Raw genomic sequence first — 23,678 nt, 5'->3', positions numbered from 1 at the left:
TTGTTGTACACTGGAAGCTCCTGTCACCAAGACAAATTCCATGTATGTGTAAGCATACTTGGCAATAAAGCTCATTCTGATTCAGATTCTGATTCTGATTATCATTGTCCCATGTCTGTCAAACACGTTGAGTGATCCAAACATCATCTGCAGCCTGAAACTGAACTTTTGATCAGATTTTAGGAGTGAATGCACTTAACTGCATAGAGAGATATAGGATGCTCCCTTGCTCCCTATTTAGTGAATGACTTAACCTCCAGTGTGCTGTCTGTCTGCACTGGTCTCAGAACAGTTTGAAATGCATCTTATTGTCATCCTAACTCCATATAAAGACTCTGAAAGACACATTTTCAGCTTTTGGATGAACCCATTTATTCTCAATGTGATAATACAGTAAATATATGAATGCATTTATTAATGTTAATGAATAGAACCGTATTGTACAGTGAGAACAAAATAAAATATAACAAAATGTATATTAAAATGAAGTGAAATGACCCACAGATGTGTTCATGCTGAAAATTATTCAAAAGGTTTTTTCAACTATTGAAGGAATAAGGTCCCATTTTCTTCTTCGACTTCATGTTTATCAGCGCGCTGACACAAAAGATTAATGGATTATTTAAAGTGGGAAATCAAACGAAACTAGAGACCCTACTCTTTACAACCAAACAGGTTTCAATCAAAAAACTTCTATGTTTCTTACCAGAGGCACTTATGTTGGCCCTGCACCTGTAGTAGTGCTTCCGTCAAACTGTTGTGTCACGTGACATGGTGCGCCAGATGTTTAACCCTTAAATGACAGTCTAGAGTGTTGTGAACTGTATTCAGTTGGTTTAAATTAATTTAAACAATGTGTTGCGTATAGTGAAGCCAAAATACCACATCCACACTTGTGGACGTGGGGTCGCACGAGGCAAAACGTACAGCATCATCAGCAGTTGAACTCAAATGTTGTATTGTTCTTTTTCAGGCTGGTATAATCGTCTGTACATTCATTTCACGCTGCGTCGACACATCTTCTTCTTCCTGCTGCAGACGTATTTCCCTGCGACGCTGATGGTCATGTTGTCTTGGGTGTCCTTCTGGATCGACCGGAGAGCCGTTCCTGCTCGAGTTCCTCTGGGTGAGATATGAAACACTCCTGCACATGCACTAACCCACCTACTATAGTTTTATTACTCTTTCTTGAAATGTGTCATCTCTCTATGACTTATATATTCAACAATCAAGCTGCGGAGTTCATAAGAACCTGCATTACAGTGTTTTATACATAAAGCTGCCGACATTCCAATAATGTGTCATTGGAGAGTTGAGAATCATTGAGGCGTCTGCACTGCCTGGTGAAGGAAACCATCTTAAGGTATCAAATCATACTGTTCTTCCTCTGAGGCCCATTTACAACATCAGTACAGATTATAGCACCAAAAACATAAAAAGGGCATTTTCAATATGTAAACTAAACCATATGAGACACAGTACTAGAAAATGCAATGCAGCACAACCTGCCACACATATTTAACGCACATACTATGTTTGCCAACCATCCTGTATAATACGTAATAGTCCTGTATTTAAGGGAACAGAAAAGTGTTCCGTATAAAATCCATACAGAACCCCGTTTGTCCTTTATTTTAGTGTCTCGCACCCAAACTGCTGCACATTTTCTGTCAGAAGCAAGGACATTTTGTCAAACATATAGCATTCGAGTGCATGATTATTGTTTTGGTGAACACTTTACAATAAGGTTCCAATCGTTAACATTAGTTAATGCATTAGGTATCATGAACAAACAATTAACAATATATTTTTTACAGCATGTATTAATCTTAGTTTTAAGTTAGTTAATAAAAATACAATAGTTCATTTTTAGTTCATGTTAGTTTGTAACAGTTTTCCTGTTACTGATATACCAGTAGTCTTCTTGGTGCAGCATTGTCATTACTCACCTGAGCATTAGGGGGAGTTCTGTTTAAGAAATACATGAGTTCAGGTTCATGTGACGCCATGCGAGAGACAGACGTGTGAGACACGAGCTCTGCGAACTTTGCTAGCTTTTTAATTATTTTCATGTTGTGATCCGGTGAGATTCAATACACCCAATAACATACTTGCTCTTTGAGGTAAATATGGCAAAGAAGTCAAAATTCTCAGCCTCTGGAGACATTAAAAGACACTTACGTGTTCAAGCTGAGGCCTCTGACGGGACTGCGAGCCGGGGACTCGATTTGGATGGCACGTCGGGAGAAGATATTCAGTGTCAGATGTCCAACATGTCGGTGATGTTGATGAAGGTTCTTGCTGACTTGGAGGATCTCGCTCTAATACGTCGATCGATTACGGTGATGGAGTTGTTTACAAGAGTGACAGAAGTTGAAAGACGAATCGATTATCTTGAGTCATCGGAAAGGAAATTATCTGCTAATCCGCCCGTGTCCAAAACAGATTTGGAATTAATTTCTGAAAAACTGGAATATTTCGAAAATATGAGCCGAAGGAATAACATACGAATTGTTGGAATTCCTGAGCATGAAGAGGGCAGAGATATGGTGAAATTCCTGGATGAGTTTTTCCCGAGTCTGCTGGACATAACAGGCCACAAGCTGGAAATCGAGCGAGCTCACAGAGTCCCTGCTCGCAGATCTGCTGAGGGAGACAGGCCCCGATCGATTCTGGCCAGATTTCTGAAATCATCCGATAAAGATCTTGTGTTGCACCAGGCGAGGAGTAAAGGGAAGCTTTCTTGGAAGAATCATAATATTTTCTTGTTCCCGGACTTTGCGAATTCCACAAGAGAGAAACATGATCGGTTCAAGGAATGTAAGAAACTCTTACACCAACAGAAGATTGCCTTTGCATTGATGTTCCCGGCCAAACTGAGAATAGAAACAAAGAATGGTCGCAAAGTATTTACTTGTCCAAAACAGGCACTCTCCTTTATAAATACATTGGAGTGAGTAAGCCATTTGATGTTTCTTATATTAGTTGACTGACTCGCGGTTGAGGGACTCTACTATCTGAGGAAGCTGGGTGCCATTTTTGTTTCTTTTTGCATTGACTCCGCCTAGCGGCTGGAGTTTGTTTTATGGCATGACTCCAAGAAACTTTTGCATTGACTGAAGATTTTTTTTTCCCGGCCAGATTGAGAATGGACACTTTGGATGACCACAAAATATCTATATGCTCACATAAAGGACGTCTTCTATAAAGTTGATGGGCTGAGAAAGTTATGGTGTTTTTTTAAAAAAAAAATTTTCGTTTGGCTCTTGATCATCTGAGGAACCGGGATGCCAGTTTTGTTTTTCGCGCTGGCTCTGCCTAACGGCTGGAGCTTGTTTTGTGGAATTACACTACTTCGGGACAGTTGTGGTTAAATATGTTTGTTCTTTGTGCTTATGCCTCCTAGTAGAATGATTACCTCATCTGCTGTGCTCATAACAGCCGGCTCACTGATCATTTGTTTGTCTGTCCGAGGAAACTGAACGGCTTTTTATTAGCTGGAGTTTATTTTGTGGAGGAACACACCTTCGAGACAGTTCTGTGAATGAATCTACATGTTTTTTTCTGTTATTCTGCCTGTTGGCAGGGGTCTGTTTTACAAAGTATTTTCTGTTATGTAATTGTGCCTCACAAAATTTGTGCAGAAGCACCGGACTTGAATAATCCGATGGCAAAGTTGTCGCAGGGGTTCTTGTAGGCGTACATGGACTCTTTGAGTTTAGAGGGATTGACACCGGTTGGCGCTTTCGTGCATGGGATTAATGCACACGTTTTCCTTTTTTCTGTTTGTTTTGTTCAGGGGGAAGTTTGGGGTTTGATTGTTTCACTAATGGGGAATGTGGTCTGTGTAATCTTGTTTTTGACACTCATTTTTAAAAAATTTTATTATATCAATATGTCAAATGTTAATGTGAATGGATTATCTCTCTCCACATGGAACGTAAATGGACTGGGGCACCCCATAAAAAGAAGGAATGTTATTTCTGTTCTTAAGTGCAAGAAATATGATATAGTGTTTCTTCAAGAAATGCATCTTTCCCCACAGGAAGCTGAAAAATTTGGGAAGATATGGGGTGGGCATGTTTTCTTTAGTGCTGGCTCAAGTAAGAGCAGGGGAGTTATTATATTGATAAATAAACATCTACAATTCAAATGTCTCAAACAGACTAAAGATAAATTAGGAAGAGTCATTGTTGTTTTAGGAGAAATTCAGGGGCAAAGGTTGATTTTGGCTAATATTTACGCACCTAACGTTGATGATCAGGGCTTTTTTATAGATCTTGAAGGGATGTTGCAAGCTGCTGGCATCTCTCATGACATAATATTGGGAGGAGACTTTAATCTTTTGATGGACTCAGTCCTTGATCATAGTGAAGCAAAAGTGTGTAAACCCCCTAGAGCAACACTGACGCTTCACAGGATGTGTAAAAATCTTGGTCTTGTAGATATCTGGTGACTTTTGAACCCATCTGGTAGGGATTATAATTTTTTTTCATCAGTTCATAAGATTTACTCTAGAATAGATTTTGTTTTTTTTAATATCTAAGACCCTCATTTCATCTGTTGATTGCTCAGTTGGAAATATCTTAGTCTCAGATCATGCCCTGGTGAACTTAGAGATATTGCCACATACAGAGAAAAGGAAATTATATAGTTGGCGCTTTATTGTATCCCTTTTGCAAAATCCTGATTTCCAACAAATGTTAAAGACTGAAATCAGTGTTTATATGTAGACCAACTGGTCCTCAGTATCCTCTGTGGGCATGGTTTGGGAGGCACTTAAGGCAGTTCTTAGGGGTCTGATCATACAGTATGCCTCATTCACCAAAAAATCCAAAGCACGAGAACTTGTGGAGTTGGAAGGAAATATTAAAAGTGCCGAGGCAGAGCTGAAGCGCCGTATGTCATCTGATGGTCTCAGAGAATTGACCAGATTGAAATACAGTTATAATACTATTTTGTCGCAGAAAGTGGAGTTTTGGTTGTTCAGGGCAAGACAGTCATACTTTGAGTCAGGGGACAAAGCAGGGAATCTTTTGGCTAGATATATAAAGCAGAGAGAGTCTTTTTCTACCATTCCCTTAGTGAAATCTGCTGGTGGTGAAATATTTACCTCAGCCACTGATATTAATAATGCTTTTAAAGAATTCTATCTTGATCTCTATAGTTCCACGTCTTTGTCTACTGATGAAGATATTAGAAACTTTGTGGAACCATTAGAACTCCCTAAACTAATGACTGAGCAAAACAAATCTCTTGATTCTGAGATAACCCTGGAGGAACTTGACGAGGTAATCCTTGAAAAGTCCTTACATACAGGCAAGGCTCTGGGGCCAGATGGTTTTGCCACTGAATTTTTTAAATCTTATGCTACAGAACTGGCTCCACTTTTGTTAGAAGTTTATACTGAATCATTAAAGAATAGAAAGCTTCCACCAACCATGACGCAAGCCAGGATCAGTCTGGTTCTTAAAAAGGACAAAGATCCAAGTGAGTGTAAAAGTTACCATCCAATTTCCCTGATCCAGCTAGATGTAAAAATTCTGGCTAAAATTTTGGCTAACCGATTAAGTAAAGTTATGACACCTCTTATACATATAGATCAGGTGGGGTTTATTCAGGGTCGTAGCTCTTCTGATAACATCAGGTGTCTCATCGATATCATGTGGTCAGTGGCGAATGAACAATCTCCGGTCTCTGCCATCTCACTTGACGCCGAAAAGGCATTTGATATGGTAAAATGGGATTATCTTTTTAAGATTTTGGAAATGTATGGGTTTGGGAGTACGTTTATTGGTTGGATCAAGTTACTTTATAGACACCCTGTAGCAGCGGTACAAACAAATGGATTAATTTCGGATTATTTTACTCTGGATAGGGGCACCCGGCAGGGTTGCCCTCTTTCCCCATTATTGTTCTGTCTTGCCCTGGAACCATTAGCAGCCATGATAAGAAAAGATGATGATTTTCCAGCGGTGATTGCGGGAGGTGTGGCACATAAGCTTCTGCTTTATGCAGATGATATTTTATTATTCGTCTCTGACCCCACTAGATCTATGCCTTGCCTCCACAGAATTATTAATTCCTTTTCCAAGTTCTCAGGATACAAAGTCAACTGGTCTAAATCCGAAGCTTTGGCTTTGACAGCATACTGTCCAGTAACGGCCTTCCAGCCAGGCGCTTCCAGTGGCCCAAACAGGGCATTAAGTATTTGGGCATTTTATTCCCAACAAATTTGTCTGATTTAGTCAGAGTTAATTTTAACCCTTTAATAAAACGGTTTTCGAGCGATGTAGACAGGTGGGCTTCATTACATTTATCAGTGATTGGGAAGGTTAATGTTATTAAAATGAACTGTTTTCCAAAATTTAACTACTTGCTACAGTCTCTCCCGGTAGATGTCCCCCTCTCTTATTTCAAGCAATTTGATAGCATAGCGAAGTCTTTCATTTGGAGTGGTAAGCGCCCCAGACTACATTTCAATAAATTACATAGGCCGATTGACAAAGGTGGGTTAGGCCTACCCAAGATTTTGTTTTATTATTATGCATTCGGTCTCAGACATTTGGCTCATTGGTTGCTTCCACCTGAAAGAGCCCCTCCCTGGTTCTGCATTGAACAAGAACTTCTTGCCCCTATTTTGCCATTGCACAGCCTTTCCATCAAACTAAATAGAGAAGTTAAATCACACCCCATTATTTCACATTCACACTCAGTATGGACAAAAGTATCCAGAGTGTTTAATTCAGATATTTATCTAAATGTTGCCTCGGGCCTATGGCTAAACCCTAAACTATGCATTAATAAGTCCCCTTTTTGTTGGTCAGAGTGGATTGCGAGGGGGGTTAATTCACTCGGTGATCTTTACAAGAGCGGTGTGATCCTTTGAAAATCTGGTTCAATATTTTGGGATCCCCAGATCTCAGTTTTTTAGGTATCTTCAGTTACGCCATTTGCTCTGTACTATTTTTGGGAATAGCATACACCCCCCTAAAGCAGCAGATACTCTAGGAGAGGTGATTTCTGCTTTTGGAAAGGGCCATGAGGCATCAGTGTATTACTCCTTATTAATTCAGAGTCTGGGGTACGGAGTCTCAACCACTCTCAAGAGATTATGGGAGAAAGATTTAAACCTGGAATTGGAGGAGAGAGAATGGGCTAGGATTTTAAAAAACATAAAAACTGCATCGAGAGATGCAAGGGTGTGCCTTATATAATTCAAGATTTTACATCGGTATCTATTGGACCCACTCTAAATTGTATAGGCTTGGTCTTAAAGACACACCCACCTGCTGGCGATGCCAATCAGAGGAAGGAGACATGGCCCATGTTTTTTGGTGGTGCGCTGAGATTCAGGAATTTTGGTTGAAGGTACAGAGTGTTCTGTGTGACGTGTTGGGCATTCGGATTTCGTTTTGCCCCAGACTCTGTATTTTGGGTGATGGGGCGGTCATCGACGTAGGTGATAAATACATAAACAATTGGGTCCTCACCAGTGCGATGATAGGCAGGCAGATTGTTTTAAGGGGTTGGAAGTCGGTGGGAGCACCCTCAATTCGGGAGTGGTGCGAAGAGATGGGAAGGGTGGCAGCCTTCGAAGAGGTAACATGTAGAAGGCTGGGGATATGGGATTCTTTTATTGGGAAATGGGGTAGATATTTGACGTTTTTGGGGGGCTCTGGCAGTGGGTCTGTGGAAAGAGAGAGAGTTATAGTTTAGAGTTGTATATTTATTATAGGTGTAGGTGTATGTGTATATATATATATATATATATATATATATATATATATATATATATTATTTTATTCTCTGTAAATGTGTGTACTTATGTAAGACCACTGGGATGTTTGTTTGGGGTCGGGTGGGGTTCTTGATTGGGGAGGGGATGTAGTGGGAGTTAATGTTGAATCATTGTATATATGTTTTGTTTTTCTTTGTTTTGAAAATTAATAAAAATGTTAATCACAAAAAAATAAATAAATACATGAGTTCACCTATTTAAGGGAGCAAAGAAGGAGAAACGGGAGGAAGTTAATTCTCTACCTTCATGGAGAAGCTTACCTCATGGTGGTTTAGGCCTTTTTTACCATGTTTGAGGAACTTTATAGTTCTAAGTTCATCCAGGGTTTGTGTTCTGTGCATATATGGATTACTTGGTGGGTTAAACAACTGAGAAGACTGGAACAGAGTTGATTTCCATCTGCTGCTTGATTCTTACTTGTTAAGCAATGCTATACTTCAAACAATGATGCCAAATCTCTCTTCCAGTTGAACTTTGCTGTGGAATCCTCTTGGCATTTAAGTACTGTTTTCTCATTTCATTCTTTAACAAAGACTGAGCAAGGGTATGGTCCTAACTGATTGCAAACTAAAGACTGTGCTTTGTGGTGCTGGATTGTTTTTTTTCCGAATGAAGTTGTATGTGCTATGTAACTCTGTTTAATACACCTGACTCATGAGTAAAATTGGTCTGTTTGGTCCCTCATTTCATGTAGCACTTAAACAAATGTTAAAGAGATAGGTGTTACATAATTTGGCACCCAAACAGGGACCTGAAAAAAATCCAAAACCAAATTGTAGGATTTGAATGAATTTGATTTGGTTTTAAACAGACTAATTTTACTTCTACACTTCTACATAATGACTCATAAGAAGTATTATTGAACTTTATGGTTGAGCAAGTACATTAAGTTACTAAATTACATTTAATGAATTAATTTATGAAATTGACACAAAATGGCCGACCTGTGTGATGAGACAGAGGGCGAGTATCCTACAGAACTAGACTATTCCACTGCACCTTTTACCATCAGACGAGAATCAGTTCAAGACCTTATTCAATCTCTCAGTCATTTGTATTTGGAGAATGAGGTAGATGAGGTGGAGCATAAAGACAGTTCTCAGTACTTGTTGTTTCTGCCTCCACCACCTCCTCAAGAGGAAGATGTAGCCACTTCTAGTTTGGAATCAAGGGTGAGCAAAACAGAATCTAATATGGATGAACTGGAGAAACTTCTTGGTGTGTTTTGTAATGATGTGCAGCATGATATAGATAGGTAAAATCACAGATTGACTGTTATGGAAGAGCAGATGCAGAACCTTTTATCCCAGCAAAAGCACCATCATAAATGGATACAGCAACTGGAGAAGGCACTGCCCACTGAGCTCAAGTCTGAATGCCAGCAGGTAAAAGAAACCTTAGAAAAGAGTATACAGCAAGTAGGACAAGCAATGAGGGATTGTATGGCACGAAGGAATGTTCAGCTGAAATCTTTAATCCAGTCTTCTCACACTGTAACATCTACTCTCCACTTCAGTCCACCCCTACCAACAGATAGTCCAACCTATCCTATACATTTTAAAACACCGATCAAGCTGGAGTTTCCAAGGTTTGGCAGTTTGGAGGGAGAAGACCCTATTTCTTACCTTGAAAAATGTGATGAGTACCTTGCAATTCAACCACTGAATGATATAGAGATATTAGCCATGTTGCCTTCTGTTCTAACTCATACAGCTAAGGACTGGTGGCTTGCGGAGAAGAAGAGGGTAAGAACATGGTGTCAATTCAAGAAAGCATTTTTACATTCTTTCCTGCCTGATGACCGTGAAGTTGAGGTTGAAAGAAGAATTAGAGAACGGAAACAAGGATTTGATGAAAATATTCGAACATTTACTAATCAATATCGAGCCTTATGTTTACGATTGAAACCTTCCATGTCAGAATGTAAAATACATCAAGCTACACTCAGAAACTGTAATCCTCGGGTCACCAGCATGCTCAGAAGCACGGTCTCTATGGTTGACGCGTTGGTACGTGTTGGTACCCTGGTGGAAAGGGATGTTAGTGAGGAAAGAGCCTATTGGAGACAGAGACAAGCAGAGCATCAGGCGAAGTCAAATGGAGCTAATAAAGCAGGAAAAGGGTGACAGTCAAACCCTCATATTGCTGTACTGTCAGGAAATATGGAGAGACAGCTTGACCCATTATCCCTGCTGATCATCATCAATAACTATAGATGTCAAGCAGTTTTGGATACTGGTAGCACCTATTCTTTACTTCAGGAATCTTACTGGAAAAAATTTAAGTCAAGCACTGAAACTTGGCAGTCCAGCAGAGGTCAGACTTTCTCACTTGCCAATGGTCATGTACAGACAGCTGTAGGAAAGGTAATCTGGAATTGTACACTTTATTGACATCAATATCCATTCAGAACCTTCGTGATGAAAGATCAAGATCTAACTTTACCCATTGTACTTGGCCTGGAATTTTTGATGGATTCAGGGATCCAGATTGATTTCAAGTACAACACCTACATTCTGTCAGAGGAAGCTGAGGTAAAACATCCATTCATGCTGTATGCTTCTTCAACAACAATTAGTTTACATCTGGCATTACCTTTGGTTCAAGTATCTTCCTCCACCTTGGCAATCATTAAAGAACTGGCAAGTCGAGCGGATGTTCCCAGAACCCAGAAACGTCAGCAAAAAGCACTCGTGCTTGATCGGCCAACAGTCTGCACCGAGTCCCTAGGACGAACTGCTGTGATCCGGCACCAGATTAACACCTCAGATGAGATTCCAGTTCATAAACGGGCCTACCCTGTTTCTGTGTCCAAACAACAATTCACTGATCAGGAAGATTCCAACATGTTGGAAAAAGGGATAATCAGACCATCAACTTCCCCTTGGGCAGTTCCATCTCCCCAAGAAGGATGGTACCATGCGTTTCTGCATTGATTATAGAGCTTTAAATGCCAAGACACCTTTAGATGGATTTCCCATGCCACAGATCCAAGATATACTTGAATCAATGTATGGTGCTTCAATTTTCAGTACATTGGATCTCAAAAGTGGCTATTGGCAGGTGCTTATGGATGAGGATAGTATCCCAAAGACTGCTTTTGTAACCAAAAATGCACAGTATGAATTTGTGTGTCTACCATTCGGACTGAGAAACTCTGCTGCAACTTTTCAGTGCCTGATGAATACGGTATTGTGAGACTGTCTTGGAAAGTTCTGTTTTGTCTATCTTGATGATATTGTAATTTATTCCAAGAACATCCAAGAGCATTTTGAACATCTTAAACAGCTCTTCGACATGTTAGAAGCTGCTGGTTTGACCTTGAACCTGTAGAAGTGCAACCTGCTCCAAAAATCCATCACTTTCTTAGGACATGTTGTGTCTGCTGATGGAGTTCATACTGAAACTGCCAAAGTGGAGGCTGTCCAAAATGTTCCTGTCCCATCAACACTCAAAGAGGTACAACACTTTTTAGGTTTTGCTGGGTGGTACCATAGGTTTATTCCACATTTTTCAGAGATCGCCGCACCACAGCATGCTCTGAAGAGCAAAAACGCAAGAAATGTTGGAACGAGTAAAAGAGAAGACTGGTCAAGCTCAAGAGCGACAAGCAAGGTACTATAACCAAAGAAGGAAACTTGAGTCATTCAAAGAAGGAGACTTAGTCTGGATACGTACTCATCCTCTGTCTTGGGCTTCAGACTCTTATATGGCCAAACTGCCACTGAAATGGCAAGGTCCAGCTAAAGTTCTGAAAAAGTTAAACAATGTTAACTACCAGGTAGTAATGTTGGATGATTTAAAACAAGTTGAAACTTTTCATGTAGAGAAAATGAAAAAGTTTTATGGAGCTGCTTAAACATTTTTTAAGGAGAGGGGTATGTAACAGTTTTCCTGTTACTGATATACCAGTAGTCTTCTCGGTGCAGCATTGTCATTACTCACCTGAGCATTAGGGGGCGTTCTGTTGAATAAATACATGAGTTCACCTATTTAAGGGAGCAAAGAAGGAGAAACGGGAGGAAGTTAATTCTCTACCTTCATGGAGGTTTAGGCCTTTTTAGCCTGTTTGAGGAACTTTATAGTTCTAAACTCATCCAGGGTTTGTGTTCTGTGCATATATGGATTACTTGGTGGCTTAAACAACTGAGAAGACTGGAACAGAGTTTATTTCCATCTGCTGCTTGATTGTTACTTGTTAAGCAATGCTATACTTCAAACAATGATGCCAGATCTCTCTTCCGGTTGAACTTTGCTGTGGAATCATCTTGGCATTTAAGTACTGTTTTCTCATTTCATTCTTTAACAAAGACTGAGCAAGGGTATGGTCCTAACTGATTGCAAACTAAAGACTGTGCTTTGTAGTTCTGGATTGTTTTGTTTCCGAATGTTTGACCATCAATTATTGGTGTCAAGTTGAAGTTGTATGTGCTATGTAACTCTAATACACCTGACTCATGAGTAAAATTGGTCTGTTTGGTCCTTCATTTCATGTAGCACTTAAAAGTTAAAGAGATAGGTGTTAAAAGTTTATAGTGCATTAACTAATGTTAACTAATACAAATGTATTAGTATATGTGTTACTTAACATTAAATAAGGTTAATAAATGCTGTAAAAGTATTGTTCATTGTTCATCTTAACTAATGTTGTTAACTAATGTTAACAAATGGAACCTTATTGTAAAGTGTTAACATTGTTTCTTACCATTGTGATTCCAGAACACCAGTAAATGCACCTATTCATGAGATTGCATTACTTTGAGTCTCTCTTCCAGAATGAGCACACAGGTGATGACTGTGAGAAAAAAAATGCATCTAATATGCAAAAACTGAAGCTAACCCTTTTAGTACAAAAGTACAGTACAGGCTTAATGTTTTACTAGAAATACACTATTGTCTCTTCCAAAAAAATCCATTAAAATGCATGGATTGCTTAAAACAGAAATACGTAGACAGTGGCCCTGAAAGGCCAAAAACATTTTATTTTTATTTTTTTGTGATAAATATATACTATTTTCAACATATTAATCATATACTGTCTATATACAAACTGATGACCCCAGTTTTAAAATGAAAGCTGACTTGACAAGCTTTAAAAATGTAAAAGCCTCAAGCTTTGTAGAAAATCGTAATGAGCCTAACCTAATTGAAGCCCGCCCACTCCCAACAGCTGCTACTCATTACCACTAATGAGTAGCCCTTTATAAGTGAGTGTGCATGAGCATGGCAGAAGTTCCTTTTGTTCCTCTCTTAGTCTGCTGCTTGGGACTTTCACTTGGTGCTTTGAGTGCCTGAATAATATACCGTGTATAATAATATACTGTGACTCAGGACAGTTCACTCAGTGTCCCCCGGTGTCGATTGCTGCATCTTCACAGAGGGGGAATAAATCATTGCAATCTTCACCGTGTCGTACAGCACAGTCAGTTGGTGATCCAGTGCAAATCAGGATGGCTCTCGTAAATGCTAGATTGCTGGTAAACAAGACAGTTCTTTTACATGACTTCTTCACCTCAAATAATCTGGATTTTTTATTTGTTACTGAGACTTGGCTGAGTGCTGGGGAAATAAGTAGCTGAATTTGTGCCCTCAAATCATTTTTAAATTGCCCCAGAACAACTGGTAGGGGTGGAGGGCTAGTGTCCATATTTAAAAGCAACTTTTGTTGTCAGATTTTAAAAATGGAATTGTTTTCAAGATTTGAAGTACTCCTGTTTCACTTGGACAAGGATCAAATAGCGATAGCAGCCGAAGCCTTGCAAGGATTTTATAAATACATTTTCAATTTTTTTTAGGAGAAATTGTTCTTAAAGGTGCTATGTAAGAACACCTTGTGATGTTTAATTTTATCTGTACTGACATCCTGGACTCTATAGCTCCATTGAGAGAAAAACAACAAAAACCTAAGTCTGATCCTTGGTTAAATAACACCACACAGGCATTAAGACAGGCCTGTCGAAAAGCTGAACGAAAGTGGGGAAAAAAGACAAGTTACAAGTGTCCTTTGAAATATTGAGTGACTCATTGAACAGATATCAGAAAGCAGTAAAAAGTGTTTCTCGGATATTATAGCAAAAAATTGTCAGACCAAGGATTATTTTTGCCACTATAAATTCTGTATTAGAAAACTAGTTTTTCACAGATAAAATAACTGATATTAGACAGTGTATTATACCTTCAGATTATGATCCATCTGATCCTCCTTGCTGTAAATAGATTTTAAAGAATTTTTGTCCATTTCTTTAAACTCATGTCAAGATATAATTAAGCAGTTAAAACCTACCATGTCTTTGTTTGATATTATCCCTACACATTTTCTTATTCAGGTTTTTAATGTTGTTGGGCAGAGTATTTTAGCAATAATAAATAAGTGTCTTCATACAGGGATTCACTCCTAGAACACTGTGTGGGAATTAAAGGTAACGCTCTCAACTGGTTTAAATCCTATTTGGATAATAGAACCTTTTCAGTTTGTATTAATGGTTTTTCATCATCCAAATCTACTCTGACCTGTGGGGTTCCACAAGGCTCCATTCTGGCCCCTGTTTTGTTCTCACTATACATGCTTCCCTTGGGATCTATTTTTAACAAACAAGGCGTGTCATTTCACTGTTATGCAGATGACACTCAAATATATCTGCCCATGAAGCATAATGACAAAAATGGCTTGAAGTCCTTATCCGCTTGCCTGTCGGATATTAAATCATGGATGTCCTTACATTTCTTAAATCCAAATGAGAGCAAAACAGAGGTGATTGTGTTTGGGCCTTCAGGCATCAAAAATTATGATTTGGGAGATTTGGCATTTTATGTTAAACCCTCTGTGAAAAATGTGGGTGTCATATTTGATTCTGCACTGAAATTTGACAAACAGATAAATGCAGTGGTCAAATCTAGCAAGGTTAAGTGTTTTTGATCATTTGTAGAGTTTGAGAGAGTGATACATGCTTTTTTCATCTCAACTCGACTACAGCAATTCGCTTTATATAGGGATAAACCATTTGTACATTAATCATTACAAACTGATCATAATGCAGCTGCTAGACTTTTCACTTGTACTCGGAAATATGAAAACATTACTCCTGTCTTATTCTTTTTACACTGGTTGCCAGTCCGATACAGAATTGATTTTAAAATCCTACTTTGTTTATAAAGCCTTGAATGGACTGGCACCGAATTATCTCTCTGACCTTCTGAGTACAAATATATCTGTTAGACATCTAAGGTCATCTGATCAGAGATTACTGATGGTTCAACTACTGTTGTTTTTATTGTGCTCTATAAATAAATTGATTGATTAACTGATACCCTTCATAGTCCCAGCAGTACAGCTTCAGCCCCCAATCCTTGCCTTGTCTTGTGGTAGCCAGCTACCAGTCCCTTCCTTGCCCTCTAGTGGTATCAGGCTGCCAGTGCAGCCTCTAGTCTCTTTCTTGTCCTCTGGTAGTAGCCAGCACTCAGTGCAGCCTGTAGTCCCTTCCTTGTCCCCTGGTGGTAGCAAGCTGCCTGTGCAGACTTTAGTCCCTTCCTTGTACTCTGGTAATAGCAGGCTGCCAGTACAGCCTCTAATCCCTTCCTTGTCCTGTAGTGATAACCAGCTGTGAGTCCCTTTGCCCTCTAGTTGTAGTGAGCTGCCAATGCAGCCTTTAGTCCTTTCCTTGCACACTCATGGAGGCAAGCTGCCAGTGCAGCCTCTAGTCCCTTCCTTGCCCTCTAGTGGTAGCCAATCACTAGTACAGATTTCAGTCTCCTTGCCCTCTGGTGGTAGCAGGCTACCGGTGCAGTCTTTAGTGCCTTCTTCACCTTGTAGTGATACCCAGCCGCTAATACAGTCTTCAGTCTATGCCCTGCTCCCTGATGGTAGCCAACTGCCACCACCCTTGTTTCAGGCCCTGATGGTACGGTGAAGCCAGCCCTGCCCTTTCACCTTGGCTCAGTTCCTGCTGGCACAGAGAAGCCAGCTTAGACCTTGCATTCTGCCTTTGTCCCTTCTGGCACACAGAAGACAGCTGAGCCCTTTCACCTTGCCTCAGTTCCTGCTGGCACATAGAATACAGCTCAGCCCATGTGTCCTACATGAGTCTCTGCTGGCAGAGAGACCAGCTCAGTCCCAAGCCTCCTCTGTAGTCCCAGCCACTTGGCCCTTGGCTGCCTCCTCAGTCCCTGTCGCTCAGCCTGCGGCCTCCTCCTCAGACCTGGCCGCTCAGCCTGTGGTCTCCCCCTCGCTCACCTGGGGTCTCATGCGCTGTGGCTTCCACCTCATCCCTTGCCTGTGTCCTGCCTCGGCTTCCACTCTCATGTGTTGTCCTTCCAGAGCCTTGGCCTCTGCCTCATCCCTCACCTGTGGTTCTGCCAGAGTCTTGGTATCCACCTCATTCCTCTCCTGTTGCCTCAGCCTCCACCCTCTTCTGTGGTCCTTGCCTTTACCCAGTACATCAATGGCATCAGCATTGAGCCGCCTCCATTATCCTCATGGGGTGGCAAAAGGAAAGCGATGCCCCTTTAACTTAAGTCCTACATTCAGACTCTTCCTTACCCAGATGAAATGGAAATGGGTTCAGTTCCTTGCTGACCACATTTGGACTAGTTTTTATTGGAAACTATTTGACAGTACTGCAAATCCGGCCTCTGTGCCTTTCTAAGTTTTTAAGGATGACCATGTATATACTGCCTAATGGTTGCCTTATTGCTCTCCCTTCCTCAGATTAGAGTCAGAGCTGACAGTATCTAGTCATCAGAGTTTGTCAACGAATTACAAATGTGTTCATATTTGGGGCGGCTATGTAGAAATGAGACTAGTAATGAGACTGACCTAATTGAAGCCCCGCACACAACAATTGCTACTCATTGTCACTCATGAAAAGCCCTTTGTAAGTGTGTGTGCTTGAGCATGGCAGCAGCTCCATTTGTTCCTCTCATACTCTGCTGCTTGGGACTTTCACTTGGTGCTATGATTGTGTGAATAATATATCAGTCTGTTGCACCACTATGAGACATTTATTATGCACTGGCATAGGTAATTTGAGTAAAGCAAGAAAATGGATTTATTTTTTTCATTGACGCACCACTGCGATACTCCCCTGATGATTCAGCATTCCTACATCCTTCAAATTTTTGACAAGCTTAATTATGGAGAAGAAAATAAAATGCTTGGCAGAAAATGTTGTCTTCATTAATTGCAGCTTCATTCTTTTGGCAAAATGTAGTGTTTATTGAAAGTGAAAACGGAGAGATTTGGTTCTTCCAGGTCATTATATTAAAGTGGTTTTCATTTTATGCGTATTAGGGGCTTTTCACACTGAATGCTTTTTTACATCTGTCAGTGTTGTTTTTTAATTGTTCTCCTGTGTAAACAAGTTCTATATGGACTTCTTTAACTGTTGTACAGCGTTTTGCGCTGGTGAACCGCAGAAATAAGTGTTTGGTATTTAGAGCTAAATTCTCCTGTATTTGTCTAGTAGAAAGTTGGCAACCCTAGCACGGACCTCATCATTTAACACAATAACAGTGAGCTCTGAACAATAACCAAATGACAAATTCCTAAAAGTTACAACAGTAGCAGCATAAAACTACAAACTGCAGCACAGTAATCTGCAGAATTTATTCATACCACTGAACATTGTTGGGAAGTTGAGCTTACAACTTGCTTAATGTTCAAGTTTTACAGAAATGCAAAAATAAGTCATGACAAGTATCACTTTAAGTCTATCAGTGTAAGGGTTAGGTAGGGTTAGGGTTAGAATGGGTTTCTGGTCACCCAATAGTCGTTACTGTCAGTGTTTTGGGCATCTGTAACACTGCTTCAAATTTTGTTTGGTTTGACATGATTTTTAAGACTTCTGCAGCAAAGTTTTAAAATATTTTCCTCTCCACAGGCATCACAACTGTCCTGACGATGTCTACCATCATCACTGGAGTGAACGCATCCATGCCTAGAGTCTCCTACATCAAAGCAGTGGACATCTACCTGTGGGTTAGCTTCGTCTTCGTCTTCCTCTCTGTCATCGAGTATGCCGCCGTCAATTACCTGACCACCGTACAGGAGCGCCGTGAGAGGAAACTCAGAAATCAAGTAAGATTACACTGAATTATAATCTTTATCAAGAATGATCGCACAGAATTATTCATTATGAAAAGAACACACACATGCACAAATACAATAGATATGATTTTATTGAAATTCCTCTGTGAAGTAACATGTTTGTGTTGATGTGCTAACGCTGCAGTTGCCGTGCACGTGTGGTATAGCAAACCCTGACGAGGACATGATGATGACGACGTGCTACAGTGACGTGGATCCAAATGCAAGCGGGACTTATGGGATGGCTGAGAATGGCGGGAGACAGGAGAGGATGTTTGCGCAGCTCACACTCGCTGATACGCAGAGAACGAGTCGCATGAAAACATCGCGCGGTTACGTCAGCATCTGGATAGACACTCACGCTATAGACAAATACTCTCGAGTGATCTTTCCAGGTGCGTACACACTCTTCAACATCATTTACTGGTCCATCTATTCCTAACCTCAACATCATTGAAGAGAACCGCTCAAAACCAGCAGCCTCAAGACTCCAGAACTGTGAAAACATTCAAGGACCAGTGCTCCTCTGCCTTCTTGAGCCCATATCTCAATCTTTTTGGATTCATGTGTTTTTATTGTTATTTCATTACCAGTAACCACTGACATTTACAGGAATTTTCAGCAATCCATAGGAACAAATACCTCTGCCCAGCTAACTTTGGGAAATACTATTATAAAATTAGAATAATATGCTATATATTGAGGGCCAAATAAATATTTAAAGGAATATTCCAGGTTCACTAAAAGTTAATCTCAGTCAACAGCATTTTTGTTACCACAAAAATTAAGTTTGACTCGTCCCTCCTTTTCTTTAATAAAAGCACAAATGTGTGTTCCAGTGAGACACTTACAATGGAAGTCAATGGGGTCAATAATCTGTAAACATTAAAATACTCACTGTTTCAAAAGTATAGACACAAGACATAAACAATATGTGTGTTAACATGATTTTACTGTGATTAAATCACTTAATAACCACATCTGTGGAAAGTTAGACAATTTTACAACTTTGTCATGACGATGTAATGCTGAAAACCTTGAAACAACAATTTAACCAATTTTATTTCTTCTGTTATAACTTGTACTATTTTTTTATTTAATGAAGGTGCTTTTATAAAATTATCTGCTTCACATTTCTGCCTTGCCTTTTTAAACACTCCAAAAATTGGCCCCATTGGAACACAGATTTTTGCTTTTTTTTATTTATTATAAGGGATGTTGAAAATATTTTCTGTGGTAATCAACATTATATCAAATTCAGTTTAGAGCATAACTTGTATTGAACATGGAATATTCCTTTAAATAAACTTGTGCTTAAAAGAAATAGTGACCCAAAGGTAATGCTAAAATGAAAATGGATGCAAACTAGTGCTAAAATTAAATACAAGGGACATTTCTTAATTTATTTAGTAATGACTAAGTTAATTTAATGATTTGGTAGTTTCTTAACAATTTCATTATGTATCTAATGATTTATTTAAATCAAACTTGGCCCTCTGTTCCTTTTACATAAAAGATAAGACCCATTTGTGTGAAGCGTCTTAAAATAAGAGAACTGACCTAGAAAAAGCTCACCTTTTAAATATCAAACTTCTTTTTTTAAAACACTAAAATGTATACTACTAGAATACTTTCCCAAGCATTGAAAGTACTGTATATTCTAAATCAAAATCATACAGTTGTTTATCTTAACATTTTATCTCAAGGTTTACATTTAATTGTCTTTAGAATTGCAACAACTCATATCAACTTGTGCACTGCTGAAAACTTATAGACACTTTAGTCTTAGATTCATTTTTCATCACATTAGACATAAATAAACAGCATTTTCTTATGTTTTTCATTTCAGGTTTTTATTTTTTAAGTGCCATTTTCTAGAGCAAGATTCATTCTATCTTCTCAATTACAAATTTCCTGTGAGCATATGAAGAAAGTAGGACATTTTTATGGTGTTGGCTTGCCAAATATTCAGCCAAAGTTGTTCATATTCATTCACAAAACATAAACCAATATTTGATATCTGGGGCCTATACAGTGAAACTAATAATAAAACAGAAACTACTAATAAAAGTGGTTTTATTTAAAAAAAAAAGTGAAAAGACCAATAATATTGCATATTTTGTCCCACTGAAATGGTTATCCTACATTACAGCATTGATTTTGAGTTGGATGTAAATTTACTGGTATCAACAACAGTAAGGTTATATAAAACATCTATAAAAGGTCAAAAGTTAACTCCTAATTTATGTGGCTAAATTGTTCTAACAGTGTGACTGAGTTTGGAACTCCTTTCATCAGGTTCTTATTGATTCAATTGAGTCATCTCTTGGAATTTATGAAGGCAAACAGTGATATTTTCTTACACTCAAACAAAAATATTTTAGCCTATTTTTCTTAGGATTTACGCATTTCAATTTCATCTTAAAAAAAAAAAAATATATATATATATATATATATATATTATAGTTTTAACAGTGGTATTTGTAACAAGACCATAGTAAACACATGGAAGCATGGATCTTCACTACTGTGGTTAAGTAGCGTACACACATGCAGCGATTTTATCACTTGATGTCACTAGTCTCTGTACTGTGACGTCACTAGTGGGCGTTCCTACTGCTGTTGCTCTAACGTTATTGGTGGACTGCACGTCTGGCCATGTCTTTTGAAAATATGATCACAGATCAGTCATTTTGCTAGTAAAACTACGATTTCATTCTAATTTGACAAGGAATCAGTTTTCTTGTCCCTAAAATGCACATTCTGCAGGGGAAAGTGTTTTTATATGAACTGCAGCAGTGCTCAATGCATCATAACATTAATAAGATGAACGAACTATCAATGTACGAATCAAACTCAGACTGCCGACCATTTCTTTTCCACGCATCATTTTTATTATATGCACGTATGTGGCTACAGACGAATCATATAGAACAGTGAAATCGCTCACAAAAACTTCTCCTCTGTCTTGCCTGCACTCGACTCCATTATCTCAAACAAGATGGATGACGTGATCTCCACTGACACAGTCTTCACTCCTATTGGTTGTCTCTCCCGAAAGTCACTCCTTATTTGCATAAAGTTGAACTTTTCTCAACTTTGTTGTGTCGCTCGCCACACCCACATCTAGTCACCAGAGGTCGCCGGAAGTTGCCAGCTCTCACTGATAGTGAATGAGATGAGGTCACTTTGTCGCTGGAAGTTGCTGCATGTGTGTACGGGGCTTTAGATGTAACATGATTTCTAAAAAACAAATGATGGCATTTTTGTAATTATAAACAGTAGACCTACCCTAAACACATGTAAATACAAACATTTATATAAACATTTAAAAGTTGTAACAAAAATGTATTCTATTCCCTCACTCCCCCAATGTAGCCTATGACAAATTAAATACAGCTGAAGTAGTGATATAATAATATTTATTATGGTAACTGGTCTGCACCAAGTCTAGATAAAAAATGTTATGCAAAGTGGAACTTGACGATTGATTTTATTATTATGACTGATAAACGCACCCTATATGTAACCTAACGCCCCCCTCTCTACTAATTTGCTCTCAGCGCCCCCTGGCATCCTTTGAACAACCCCTGGAGGGTGGTATCGCCCCGTTTTGAAATGATCTTGTCTCACTGTCACTGCTGATAGTTTTCTGTTTTTCCTCCCAGTGATTCACACTTGTTCCCTGTTTGCTCATTAGTCTGTGTCTCTTTTCCCGATACTGAATGTGTGATATACAGTACACAGCATGAATGAGTACACCCCCTCTGAACATAGATATATTTCATTTCTAAATGATTACTATTACAATTCATGCAAAGATGACAAAATTGAAATGTATTAGACATTTACTAAATAACAAAATAGAAAGATATGTTATCAGTATCTGTAAAATAATTAAATTAGGCAGCTTTGCTTAAGTAAAGGGTTGCAAAAAAAGAGTACACCCTTGAATAAATTCAAATAGTTTGAAATATTTTAGTACTTAGAAAGTCCTCCATAACTTTTAAATACTACTCTGACCCTTTTCGGCATCAAGTGTACAAGTTCACGACATATTGTCACGTCTATCCTGTTCTACTCCTGGAGTATGACGTCCTTGAGTACTCTGATGTTTAATGGGGAGTGATGCTTGACTTGCACCCTACAGGTGCTCAAATAGGGTTGAGTTTGGGTGACATACTATCTTGTTTATCCATAGGAATGCAGCAGTGGCTTTGGAATAATATTTAGGGTCACTGTCATGGTACAAATTTGCCCAACATCCCAGGGTGGGCAGAGAGGGTGGCATGTTCTCTTTTAAGATTTAGCAGAACATCTGTGAATTCATGTTGCCATTGATGAAGTACAATTCCCCCACACCTTCAGCACATATAAGAACTTTACCACCACTGTACATCACTGTGGGTACAATGCACTTTCCACTGTACTCCCATGTGACACCATGCATTTTGGATTCCATCCAGTGGCTTAGCCAAGGGTGGGCAAGGGTGGGCCTGGCCCCCCAGAATATTAGAGATTTTTTTTTACTTGAAATATATATGTATAAAATAGTTGAAAAATGCATAAATTCTGCTTTCTGAAAGTGTGAAAGAAGTAGCGGGTAATTTTGCACATTTACCCACCACTGTCGACAAGAAATGCTGGCTAGACACAAAGATGTGTGCTTGAGGAAATACACCTGATTAAATTTTGAAGAACAGACAAAAGAAATCCCACCAATGTGCATGTCTCATTTGCTTTTTTGTTCAGAAGTTCATTTGCATTTTGGCACTCCCGTGCGCAGCACTACTGTCTCGCAGAACATGCAAATTGTGAGTTCTCACTTTTTCCTCTGTCAGTCATCTGGGAGCAGTTTGTAAGAATAGTGTTGTCTATGAGAATACTGCATAGGAGCTAAGAACTCAGGATGCATATGCAAATAACATGCAACGACTTTGCCACTACAGGTGAATTGTCATGTGTGTCATAATTCAGTACAGTCCCAGCAATGATTCTTGAACAAGTTTACTCAAAATAACAAAATTTATTTGAAAAGTTAAAATGATATACAGTATTGTATATTTATTTGTTGAATACAAATGGACATAATGCAGAGTTGTGTTCCTTTGCACTAACTAGTCGCCTAGCTCAGACAACACACTGACTGGTTGATTGGTAGTTTTAAATTGGTAGTTTTGCACATACCTATCTTTAACCTGCAAATGATATATTACAGAGTGAAAACAATTGTCATTTCAGACACAACTGTTCTTTAATAGATATTTCTTTCTGAGAAAATGAGTTAAAGTTTCTTTTATGTAAGACGTTTTTATATCAAAACATCAAATTGCAATACTTACAGAATCGCAATAAATATTGAAATATTGAAATATTATCGTTATAATATCAAATCGGGAGGTCTGTGGCAATTCCCAGCCCAACCAAATATGTCTTATTTGTAAAAAGAAAGAGCTGAATTTGTTCGGATTCAGAGGGGATGTACTCATTTATGCTGCATACTGTACATCATTTGGGTGAGCACTTTAGTCTTATTTGCATTTGTGTTTTTGTTCTTGGTCTCGATTTTGAATACTTTGTTTTAAATAAATGCTGCATTTGGATTTACTTCATTGTCTGAGAACAGGGATTCAAAACACCGGACCAAACAATGAATCCAGCAGCTCAATTACCTCCATCAGGGATCTCAAATGATGATGGATTTTTGTCTAAAATATTGTAAATTAGTCATCTCAGTGGCACACATCGTTCCTGCCTGACAGTCTCACAGTTTCTGCTAGAATCTCTGCTCGCCTT

The 23,678-nt window shown here is 39.0% G+C and overlaps 1 protein-coding gene across 1 annotated transcript in view; it reads left to right on the top strand.

The window, feature by feature from the left end:
* Positions 1-23,137, top strand: part of LOC127411011 (gamma-aminobutyric acid receptor subunit rho-1-like) — a 34,112-nt gene extending 10,975 nt beyond the window's left edge. Inside the window, exons 8-10 of the mRNA XM_051646319.1 lie at positions 974-1,126; positions 17,677-17,873; positions 18,028-23,137. Coding sequence (XP_051502279.1) covers positions 974-1,126; positions 17,677-17,873; positions 18,028-18,324 — 647 coding nt within the window. The 3' untranslated portion in view covers positions 18,325-23,137. The remainder of the gene's footprint in view (positions 1-973; positions 1,127-17,676; positions 17,874-18,027) is intronic.
* Positions 23,138-23,678: the final 541 nt, after the last annotated feature.

Source organism: Myxocyprinus asiaticus, chromosome 20, assembly GCF_019703515.2.
Source record: "Myxocyprinus asiaticus isolate MX2 ecotype Aquarium Trade chromosome 20, UBuf_Myxa_2, whole genome shotgun sequence".
NCBI classification, from domain to species: domain Eukaryota; kingdom Metazoa; phylum Chordata; class Actinopteri; order Cypriniformes; family Catostomidae; genus Myxocyprinus; species Myxocyprinus asiaticus.
This window is presented reverse-complemented; position numbering and strand designations above follow the sequence as displayed.